We start from the raw sequence: 12,122 nt of genomic DNA on the forward strand, positions 1-12,122 counted from the left end.
CAGCAAGCAAAGAAAGCTAAGAGCCGCATCTCCCTCTGCATTCCCAGGACTTCAGAGCAGAAGATGGTAGAGGTGAGGGGGTTGGGCCGTCTGGGGGCACAAAGTCAAAGCTTCAAAGCTTCAGCTGGCCTGGCTCTGCTATTTGGTGTGCTTTTCAAGGGGAAGGGGTCTCCCCTGCACTATCACCTCACCTCGGCAGTATGCAGGGGAGACCCCAGCCCCGAGGTCCCGCCTACCCTCAAGCTTCAGTTAGACCCATCTACCTGCAAGGCTACAGGTATCCGCTCTGCCCCAAGGCGCTTCAGTCCCTGAGCCTTCTCCCCCTCTACCCGCCACGAGTGGGGTTGTTATGAAGGATGGCCCCTCTACCTCCCGAGCCCCAAGACAGGATCAGGGTTCCTCTCCCACACACTGTTCCTGAGTTATTGCCTGGACCTCCCAAACGGCCCACCTGCCCTCTGGCCAAGACTCCACCCCTGCCTCCAACCCCTGTGGTTTCTAGTTTCCCCGCACCACTCTGCTCACCAACAGCGCAAACTACCACCAACATGGCCACACGTCTGTCCCTCGAGATGCTTCCTTCAATGGCAACTCAATGCCCTCAAACAGTAGGCAAAACCTGACAAGGTTACACCTCATTCAACAGGAACAACTTTGACCACAACTTCCTCCCCTGCTGTGGACGGGAAGGGGCCACAGGCTCTGGCCACTGAAAGGGCCACACTGCCTGGCTTCCCAAGCTCGCACCCAGCAGGCCCCGCTCCATCCCTCCTCCCAGCGCTGCCTCAATGCTGTCCTCTTCCTCAGGGCCCTCCAGACCCCTGCCTCTGGAGACCAGGCTTCTCTGCACCACCTATCAGCTGGAACGTCCCTTTCTCCTCTCGACCAACAGCTCTGGGGAGCGAGGCTACGGTGGCATCTGTGCCACTGTTTGCCACCACATACTGGGCGTTTAATGAATTCGCGATTAACACCAGGAACTGGAGCTCTGGCCCGATGGCTGGTCTCGGTAGGGGCACTGCAGCTCCCCAGTGAGCGGGCCTCCCCCGAGCTCTTACACCTCCTTGGGCCCTGTACACTCGGGACTTGAGCTTCTCGGCAAACAGGGCTTCAGCTCTCCCCGCACAGCCTGCGGACCACACAACCCCAACCCCACGACTTCGCTTCCCTCATCCCTCACTCAGGCCTCAGCCCAGGACCCGACTGGCTCCCCGTGCTCATCTCCTTACCCAGCATCTCCCACCCTGGGCCACGCGCATTGCTGCGAAAGCAAGGACTGATCCGCAATTGAGGCCAAGACAGTGACACGTGAAACATATTAAAACAACATTCCCGCCAGAAAAGCTGAACCCAAACTGTCTGCGCAGCCCTTGCCCAGAGACGCAAAGAGAGGCACGTCTGTTCCAGACCTCCTGTGCATCTGTTTCCAGGCCTCTCCTCCAGGAAGAGAGGGGTACCCAGGACCCTCTCACCAGACGAGACAACCAGGGCCCACCTCCACCAGGAAGGATCCTGACTGATGCCAAAACTTTCTAAAAGTCAACAGCAACCTCTCAGCAGAAAAGGACAGTCATGCCTGCAGACACGCAAAGGCACGCATGAGCCAAGGCTCATCAGGCCAAAGTAATCCTCTCATATTAGTTGGCTAAAAATCCCAAGTTTCTGCCCTAAACTGGAAACCTGACAAATCTGCTCCACTAGTAACCAGACAAACTTAGATCATCCGGTGGCCCCGGGCAGCTCAGTCGGGTAAGCGTCAGCTTTCGGCTCAGGTCATGATCCCAGGGTCCGGGGATCGAGCCCCACAAGCGGCTCACTGCTCAGCGGGGAGCCTGCTTCTCCCTCTGCCCCTCCCCCTGCTCATACTCTCTCTCTCTCAAATAAATTAAGTCTTCAAAAACAAAACAAAACAAAATCTTAGATCATCCATATGATAGAGTACTACTCAGCAACAAACAGCTATGAACTATTCTCAACAATGTGAATTCCACACGCATTACGGCAAGTGAAACCAGATTCAGAAGATTACACACACATGTGTTTTTAAAAGCTACATATATAAACCTACTCGCAGAACATTTTTTTTAAAGATTTTATTTATTTATTTGATAGATAGAGATCACAAGTAGATGGAGAGGCAGGCAGAGAGAGAGGGGGAAGCAGGCTCCCCGCTGAGCAGAGAGCCCGATTCGGGGCTCGATCCCAGGACCCTGGGATCATGACCTGAGCCAAAGGCAGAGGCTTCACCCACTGAGCCACTCAGGTGCCCCACTCAAAGAACATTCTTAAAAATGCAAATTATAGGGACATAAAATGGGTTAGTGGTTACCAGAGGCTGGAGAATGGGGATGCTCTATAGGGGCACAGAGTTTTGGGGGGTGATGGCGTGAATTTCCTCTCTCTAGATGCCAGGGTGGCTGTGTTTGTCAGAACTCACAGACCTTCACACTAAATGGGGAATTTTACCAGGTACAAACCATACCCTGACAAACCAAACTATAAAAAAGTGAAGCAGAAGGAAAGATTTAAGAGTAAAGAACCAAAGAGCATCTGGGTGGCTCAGGGGTTAAGCGTCTGGCTTTGGCTCAGGTCAGGATCCCAGGGTTCTGAGATCAAGTCCTACATCGGGCTTCCAAGGAAGCCTGCTTCTTCCTCTGCCTCTATCTCTGTTTCTCATGAATAAATAAAATCTTAAAAAAAAAAAAAAGAGTAAAGAACCAAAATGTGTACAACTTACTCTCAAGGTTCAAGGGAAAAAAAAGATGCACAGGCGTATATAAAATAAAATGGAATCAAGTGACAAAGCAAATGAGGCAAAATATTGCTAACAGAGGACTCCGGGTGGGGAAGCAAGCACGTTTCCAAACCTGGAATGGACGGCTGGAAACCCATGTGTCTGCACAGACAGAAATGTCTCTGCGAAGTGGGAAAATAGAGTTGAAGAAAGGCAGGAAGGAAGAAGAACACAGACTTTCCGGGAGAGGGTGGCCGAGGCCCAGGTGCGAGGGGCACCACAGCCTGCACCCAGGGGCCACCCTGGAGCCCTAGACCCCAGCCCTGGCTGACGAGCTGCAGCACGAGGGCTGACCGAATGCCTTCATTGGGGTGAACCTAGGTCCTTCTCAGAATGTGCCCTCCGTCTCACTTTCTGACCCCTGAGATGCAGTTCTGGTATGGTTTTTTTCAGGTTCAATGCTTTTTCACCTATTGAGACGTACTTTTAGATCGGGGAGGATACTGATGCTTCCAAAAGGTTTGTAATTGGAAGCTGAAATGTGCGATCCTGGCTTTCTTTGGGTTTTTTCTGAGGGCAGCTAGGGACTGTCAAAGTGGTGGTCACTGGCCACGTGTGGCTACTGACACTCGAAACATAGCCAGTCCAAACCGACATGGGCTCTAAGTAGAAAATAAGCACCAAATTCCAAAAACATGGTAGCAAAAATAATAGTAATAATAATAATACAAAATGTTTTACTAACTTTTCATTATTACTTGCTGAAACAATACTTTGAACACAGAGATAAGATACCTTGCCTGAATTCAACTTCGCTGGTTTCTCCCTACTTTAATGAAGCTTAAATCACATGGCTTGGTTGTGGTCGAGTTCCTACTTGGACAGCACTGGCTTGGAGCACCAACTCTGAACGTCCAGCAGGGGGCAGTGCTGAGCCAGTGACTGTTAGGCTCTCCACGTGAGAAGGGAAACCATGACCTTCCCCACTCCTTACCCTGTCAGATCAGCAGGCTCCTAAGATCTACTGGATAGAAACCCCATTCCTAGGGTACCAAGCTCTCCAGAGGGCCTGGTAAGAGGAGAATTTTTCCCACTGCACTGCCCGTGAGCAGTGTGCCTTCTTTTGCTCTGCCTCTCCAAGGCTTCTCCCTGAACCCCGGGCCGCCCCAGCCACCACTGAAACAGGACAGTCACCGATGGACTGCCTCGCGTGCCCCTCAAAGCCTCCATCCTTGTCATTCTCAAAAGCCCAGGCAATCCCCTCAAATCTTCTGTGCACTGGAAGGCAGAAAGCCTTCATCTGGAAGGACCCATGTTCTCTTTCTCTCCCTGCGTGTACATTAGGAACCCAAGGACAAGAACTTGGGGCCCCTGGAGACCGCACGACTCTTCAGGGAGAACCACCAATACCAGGAGGGGTTTCCAGCTGACTGGGGAGGAAGGCCTCACACCAGACCACAGAGGCCTCTCCCTCCTGAGAACCTCTAATCTCCCTGAAATAGAATCCTTAAGCACCGGGAGGAAACATTAGACATTTCCATCAAAATACAACCCACCTTCCTGGGCATCAAGGGCTCTCTAAAAGATAACTTACAGTCCATGTCTGCAGGCAACACTCCTTTTATGTAGAACCCCACTCCCCCATCCCCCCACCCAGCAAACTGCCCTGGCTGGAGTGAAGACACGTGCGCGAGGACCTCAATTCTCCCCACAGAAAAAAATGCAGCCCCGAACCCTCCGTAAACAGCCTAGCTCCCAATCAAGGCAGGTGGGGCATCTGGTCGCGGCACAGAAGCCAGGGGGACAGAGAGGCAGGCCGGTCAGGTCAGTGGCAGGTGCGCCCCCCTGGCTCCCTTGGAGGCAGCTACATGGCCCTAGGCTCCCTGCCAACCTCTGACATTACCTTGTCCAAGAGCTCTCTGGTCTCCTCCGTCAGGGGGTCATGGGAGAACATGCAGTCATCACCATTAATGCAGTTCCCAGTCGTGTGGTACAACTTACAGGGAAAATCACGTTCACAGCGTGTTAAGGCAAAAAGCACTGGCTCCCGGAACCCACCCGAGGGCGGAATCCAACCCCCTTTGTTTTGGAGATGAAGAAAGGAAACCCAGAGAGTTAAAGTGACCATCTCGGGGTTGCACAGCAGGTTGGCAGCAGACTGGAGTTGAGATCCTGGTTCTCGAGACTCCTGCTCCGGAGAGCTATCCGCCCCACCACACCAGCCTTGGGGCTTGTTGTCTACAGATCCTCACTGGGCAGGAATAATGAAGGTCAATGATTTGCCCAAACTGGCACAGCCTATTGGAAAAACCTCCGGAAGATAACAGACAAGAGTATGGCCAGTCTTGAGAGTCTGTGTACAGAAACCAGGAAATGTGTGTGTATCCGCTTCCTCATCTGCAGGACGTGGACAGCGGCTCCGCCACAAGACAGATGTGGAAGTTCAATGAGACCGAGACACACCGGAAGCTTGGCCCGGCGCTGGCACAAGGAGCCGGCACGCGCGGCGAAGGTGAGCTGCCATCAGCAGCGAGGAGGGAAGAGGTATGAGCCCTGCATCCCGTGAGAGGTGAGTACCAAAGGATATCGTGCATGTAGGGGCAGTTCTCAGCCCTGGCACAGAACCCGGTGATGTAAAACTTGCACAGTTCTCGCTTCTTTGGTAGCTCGATGTCGTGGCTGAAATTACAGTGATCTCCCTGGAAGAGAAGAAAGGGAAAGGTAAGTACGATAGCCCTTGCCAAAGCCCACCTGCAGCCTGGGAGGGACCAACGACACGAATCCCCACACAGGAAAGGGCAGGGCTCACTGACATGGCTTCCCACCAACTGGAAAGTTCTGACGCGGCGTATGCTCCCTTCTCTTGTGCCCACGACCCCATTCCTCCGGGCTCCACTCCACTACCCCTTAGCACTTCTTTCTTATTCTCCCCCTTCTCCCTCTTCGCACCTATTCACTACTTTTCCTGATTTGCTGCGTGGCAGCCAGTATCCAGCACCACGCTTCTTCCTTCCTAACGCGACCTTCATTTTGTTGGGGAAGAATGTATCCAGCCAAAAAGGTACATCCCCCAGCCTCCCTGGAAGTCCTGGCCAATGAAATGCAGGCCAAAATCCCCAAGGGAGGAAAATGCTGCCTCAATTAAAATAAATCCCTCTAGCCATCTTTCCTCTTAGCCCTCGGATGGGACAGCCAGAGGCACAGCAGCCACTGTGGAACCATGAGGACAAAAGCCACATGCTCAAAGATGGCGGACACTCTTAAAGTATGAAGCCCCCCAGAGTGCCAGTGACCAGGGCACCAACCTCCTTCAGCGGGATAACGTCTGAGTGTTTACACTAGTGGAGCTCAGTCTGCCATCATGCACAGTCAGACACACTCAGGACACACACCCGGGCGGCAAAATACGGAAACCATTCTGTATAGTGGATTCCCCTTACTCCCCAGAGTAGCTACTCGTCTTTCTGCAGATCTACAGCAAGCTTCTAGAACACGAACTGAGACCATAACGAGGAGCATCTTATAGACACATACATTTGTCTCAAATGTGTAATTTTTTCTATGGCCTACACCTGGGTGCAGTGGTCCATGGGCATGTGTGTGCCCGGATCTGCCCATCACCATCATCCGTGAACAAAAAGCTGGCTGGCTGAACTCATACCCAGTTACAGCCTCAGAACTCTGGTCAACGGCCCAGCTGCTAGTGCTGAACTCTGCTGTGAAACTCAAGGCTGGCCTGATTCCCCCACTTCCTCTTCTATCTTAATAATTCCCTTTCTGACGTTAAAGTTCAGTAATTAACCAAGATAGATTTTGTCTTTGGTATCAGTATCAACCTTAATACATTTGAGGCCATTTGGACTGGCTTAAAATTCTGACCTCCCAAACCAACCAGAAACAAAAACATCAAAATACTATCCAGAGAACGGAGTCTCACTAGTCCGTCACTTCCACCCTTACCCGACTGCTGCCTCCCGTTATGGTGGCCTGGAAAACATTCCCAGAGGCGTGAGCATCCTCTATGGGGCTGCTGCCCTGCCCCAGCACACAGGTACTTTAACTGGCCCCTTACCCACGTACACCGCCCCTCCACGAAGTATTTGCAGATGACTTTGCCTTTCTTGTCAGACTGCTGGTGAGGCTTGTCATGGTCACTTCTCCGGTAGCTCCCGCCACCATCCTGTTAGGGACACAGAGTGTGAGCGTAAAGGAGGCTGAGAAGGAGGGGTTGGGGGGTGGGGGACGGCGACGCAGACTGGGAGAGACGGGGTCTGAGGGACTGACAGGAAGAGAAGCTGGCCAGCAGGGACGAGCACTCCCTCGACAGAAGCGTCTTCACGGAAGAGGAGCAGTGACCAGCAGGTCACGTCCAACACCAAGGCGGAGCGGGGTCTGAGCCCGTGGCATGGAGCACCGGCACTCAGACGGGAAAAGCTCTCGCACCTGGTACAACACCACTCACCCCTGCGGGAACGAAGTCCCCCCAGAGGCAGTGTGCGCACCTTCCTGTAAAACCACCAGGCTCGCCGGACGGGTCACCAGCAATGTGGCCCCCTGCCCCCCGTGAGATGAATAGCACTCATCAGTCCGCGGGGAACAGTTGTTGGAAGCAGGACAGGATCGGCCTCAGAGGCCGACTCATCAGAGACCAAAAAAAAAAAAAAAAAATCCAAGAAGGGGCTTTGGCTAAACACACTAGATCCGGGTGAAGGGTCAACTCACGCCCATGTCCTCGTCATAGAAATCGTCGTCATCGTTCATTCCGCCCTTGTTCATTCCTCCTCGGCTGCCACCTCGACCACGACCCCGGCCCATCCCTTTCCCTCGACCTCGGGAACCCCGGCCACGGCCTCGACTTAAGCCTGCAGAGGACAGAGATGGCATTCACCGACTGCTTCTCTCCAGGACCCAAATCCAGCAGCCGCCGGAAGGTGCCCCTTGGGTCAGCGCCACCTGGGCCCCTGCCCACCTCGTCCTCGGCCATCCTTGGACCGGCGGTACTGGTTCAGCTCCTTGGAGTACTCGTCATAGTCCTCCTCTCCCATCGGCTCCTCACTTTCTGCATACTGGATTCCCGGAAGGAGAGAAGGCAAATGTCATGCGGGGACCAATTAGCCCTGTCCCTAACTGTACTCTCTGCCCACACACGCCTTTTGGTTCATGCAGGTCAACAGGAGACTCAGATGGGCAGGTGAGCGACCCGGGGCCGCCTGCCTCTACCCCCGCTTCATGGGCCACAGCCACAGCGGGGTGGGGGGTTCTAATGCTCTCCAGGGCGGTCTTCACTCCTAAGGACTCTCAGATCCTGGGGCAAACCCACCAGGGGGCCTCCTACACAAGGGACAGCTGTGCGGCTGTAACAAAGGGCAGGCTCACTGGGGACTGGCACGGAAAGGTCTCAGGCGGGGACAGACGATGAAAGTGGAAGCTGTACGCGTGCGCATGTGTATGTGGGGGGCGTGCATAAGCAAGCACCCGACTGCAAAGGCCTAAAACTTTTCTAGAAGACACTCGGGAAACTTGTTTCTGGGAATGGGAGATGTCTTCATAGCTTTGGTACCTTCTCAATTTGGAACCGTATGATTTCCTTTATCCAAAATAAGAAACAAACGTCGAAACACACAACCCTGGCGTGAAACACTCTCCTTTTGCCACAGTCACAGTCTTACAGGCTCTCCCCACCAGCCCTCCCACCTTCCCCCGGGGGCTGGAGGACAGCTTACTTCCATCTCCTCTTCATAGAAATCTTCTTCGTCCTCCGGGTGGTCTCCCACGGAGCCTCTGCCCCTTCCGCGGCTGCCTCTGCCCATGCCTCGGCCTCGAGACCCTCCGCGGCTGCCTCGACCCCGGTACCCCCTGCCACGGCCTCGGCTGCCTGCGGGGGGATTCAGTCGGTGAGCGCCCCGAGTGGGAGCAGATGCCGCCAGCAAGAGAGAAGTCAGCCCGTTTTCTGACCGAGGTCAGTCATCTCCTCCTCGAGTCTTCCTAGCAGCTCAAGGCAGCTGGTCCCATCGCCCCCCTGACTTTCCCACATGCCCTCAGTGGGGGGCCTCAGGCCTCAGCATCCTGGGTGCGCGCCTGCCATACTGTCACAGGGGCACCTGTCCACTGAGAGCTGCACTCACTGTCCAGTACTGTGGCCCAAGCCACACGTGGCTACGGAGCCCCTGAAACATAACCAGACTAAGACATGCTGTAAGGGGGGACCACACATTGGATCTACAGCACTTTGTTGAAAAAGAAAAAGAGAGGGGGCGCCTGGGTGGCTCAGTGGGTTAAAGCCTCTGCCTTCAGCTCAGGTCATGATCCCAGGATCCCGGGATCAAGCCCCGCGTCGGGCTCTCTGCTCAGCGAGGAGCCTGCTTTCCTTCCTCTCTCGGCCCGCCTCTCTGTCTCCTTGTGATCTATCAAATAAATAAATAAAATCTTAAAAAAAAAGAACAAGAAAAAGAGAGGGAGCCTGGGTGGCTCCATCATCAGTTAAGCATCTGCCTTCAGCTCAGGTCATGATCCCAGGGTCCTGGGATCCAGCTCTATATCAGGCTCCCTGTTCAGTGGGAAGCCTGCTTCTCCCTCCTCTTAAGCGTGCGCGCTTTCTCTCTCTCTCTTTTTTCTGTCAAATAAATAAAATCTTTAAAAAAGCGAAAAGAAAAAAAGAGGCAGCTCTTTCTGCCCACAGGTCCTGGCCCCGTCCTTTAATAAAACCACCTCTTTGCAATAACAACAAAAAAGACAACAAAGAGTGAGAAAATATGAAATAACACATCTGTTTGGATAATGCGTTAAAATAAGATTTTGAATGTATTAGACATATAAAATATACTGTTAAAATTAACGTTTCCTTTTACTTTTTCAATTTTTTTCCCCTTTTTACATGTTTAACTTAACTACTAGAAAATTCTAAATTATGTGGAGACTTCCATTAAGTTTTCTATTGAACTCTGGTCTAGAATCTCCCCAAAGAACAGGGCTTGTCCAGGGAGGTGTCCAGGAAAGACTGCCCAAGAAAGATTAAATGAACAGCTACTCGACAATGAGCGGGACCTTAGGCAGGGCTAAGAACCGCTGAGCTAGAAGATCCTGTGAGCCCTCCTCCCTCGTGGGTTGCAAAACCTTGAGGGCAGGAGATGGTTCTAAGAGGCCCTCCCCCGCCATCCTCCTAACTGCCACAGGTTCAAGGTTCAGAGGTGTGGCAATTCCACCTAGCAGTGCGAAAGGAGTTGGGAAGCTGGGGGAGGAGGCTGGGGCAGCCAGCTGTCAGTTATCTTCTCAGCACTGAAAGACGCCTGTCTCTCCTCCCACACGCCAGGCCTGGCCGAACGGGTCCAACCTGCTCCACAATGCATCGCCCCAGCACCCCCACCCCATCTGCTCCCACGCCCCGCAATGGCCACAGGGCCTCACCTCGGCCCCGGCTGCTGCCCTCCTTGGAGCGCCGGTATTGGTTCAGTTCTTTGGTGAAGTCGTCATAGTCCTCCTTGCCCAGGTCCTCCTCCTCGTCGCCCTCGTACTCCCCGTACTGCTCGTTCTCGTAGTCCTCGTACAGGCCGTAACCTTTGCTGTCCAGCTTGGAGTAGGCCTTCTTGGGCAGGGACGTGCTGTGCGACGGGGGGTACTGCTGGTGGGACTGACGGGGAGAGGGGGTGAGCCGGCCCCAGGGCCCTGAGTCCAAACTGCCAAGGTCCCCGCTGTCCCCTAAACTGACCCATCTGTCTGGGTGTTCCTGCCACGGGCAAGACCTGGCTCCCAGCCACTTGTGGGGTACTAGGTCCCATCTGAGTGAGAGCTGGGCATTGGACCCACATGTTTCTGTGCTTCAGAAAAGGCCATGGCTTGTAAGAAAATAGACATGCATAGACCCCACGATAAGAACTGGCAAGGGAAGAGAAGGGGGTATTTCCTAAGGATATAAAGCAATCTTATTTGGGGAGGAGGCCTAGTAGGCAACAGGGGCGTCTTTTTTTTTCTTTTAAAGTAATCTCTACACCCAACATGGGGCTCGAACTTAATCCTGAGATCAAGAGTTCCATGCTCCAGGGTGCCTGGGTGGCTCAGTCAGTTAAGTGTCTGCCTTTGGCTCAGGTCGTGATCTCAGGGTCCGAGGACGCAGCCCCGCACCCGTTCCCTGCCCAACAGGGAACCTGCTTCTCCTTCTCCCTCTGCCCCCTCCCTCCTCATGCTTGAGCTCGCTCTCTCTGATAAATAAATAAAATTAAAAAAAAAAAAAAAAAAAAAGTTGCATGATCCACCAACTGAGGAAGCCAGGCCCTCCAAGAGGGGTGCTTCTTGGTCAAAATTTTCTTGGGGCAGGGGCACCTGGGTGGCTCAGTGGGTTAAAGCCTCTGCCTTCGGCTCAGGTCATGATCACAGGGTCCTGGGATCCAGCCCCGCATCGGGCTCTCTGCCTGCTTCCTCCTCTCTCTCTCTCTCTCTCTGCCTCTCTGCCTACCTGTGATCTCTGTGTGTCAAATAAATAAATAAAATCTTTAAAAAAAAATTTTTTTTCTTGGGGCCTTAGAATTCAAGTAATGACCTACTTGGCACCCAAACTAGAAAGCCATTCTGAATGATGCTTTCCAAACTGTGCTAGTGCCAAGCGATACGGATGAAGTTAGATACGCAGACACACATGCAGACACACACACAGACACACACACACAAAGGGAAGGCACCAAGACCACCTTCAGTAGGTAAATGGATAAAACCAGCTGTGGTCCGTCCACAGTGGAGGATTATTCAGCAGTTAAAAGAAACAAGCCCATGAGCCATGGGGCTATGAAAAGACCTGGGCAAACCATGAACCCATACTGGTAAGTAAGAGAAACTGGTCTGAAGAAATTAAATGCTGTGACAAGTCTGGCTATCTAACATTCTGGAAAAAGCAAAACCACAGAGACAGAAAAAGGTTGCTGGTTGCTTAGAGGCTCGGGGAGGAGAGGGAAGATAAAGCACAGGGGATTTTTAGAGAATTGAAACTCTTATATGATGATCTATGACAAATGCATAATGTCAAGCCTTTGTCAAAAACTGAAGAACTGGGGCACCTGGGTGGCTCAGTGGGTTGAGCCTCTGCCTTTGGCTCGGGTCATGATCTCAGGGTCCTGGGATCTAGCCCCGCATCGGGCTCTCTGCTCAGCGGGGAGCCTGCTTTCTCCTCTCTCTCTCTGCCTGCCTCTCTACCTACTTGTGATCTCTGTCTGTCAAATAAATAAAATCTTTAAAAAAAAACAAAAAAACACAAAAAAACTGAAGAACTGCAAAACACAGAGAGGAAACCTTAATGTAAGCCGCAGGCTCTGATTCCTAACAACACGTGGCAACTGTCTCAGCAATTACAACAAAGGTACCACACTAAAAGAGCAGAAATCAGCTGGGGTGGGTAGGGCAC

At 52.8% G+C, this 12,122-nt stretch overlaps 1 protein-coding gene across 1 annotated transcript in view; it reads right to left on the reverse strand.

Annotated features, from left to right (window-relative positions):
* Positions 1-12,122, reverse strand: part of ZC3H4 (zinc finger CCCH-type containing 4) — a 41,626-nt gene that overhangs the window by 11,449 nt on the left and 18,055 nt on the right. The window contains 7 exon segments of the mRNA XM_032326399.1: positions 4,638-4,747; positions 5,322-5,433; positions 6,807-6,914; positions 7,457-7,596; positions 7,704-7,800; positions 8,458-8,609; positions 10,139-10,361. Coding sequence (XP_032182290.1) covers positions 4,638-4,747; positions 5,322-5,433; positions 6,807-6,914; positions 7,457-7,596; positions 7,704-7,800; positions 8,458-8,609; positions 10,139-10,361 — 942 coding nt within the window.

The sequence above is a fragment of the Mustela erminea genome, chromosome 19, assembly GCF_009829155.1.
Source record: "Mustela erminea isolate mMusErm1 chromosome 19, mMusErm1.Pri, whole genome shotgun sequence".
In the NCBI taxonomy this organism is placed as follows: Eukaryota; Metazoa; Chordata; class Mammalia; order Carnivora; family Mustelidae; genus Mustela; species Mustela erminea.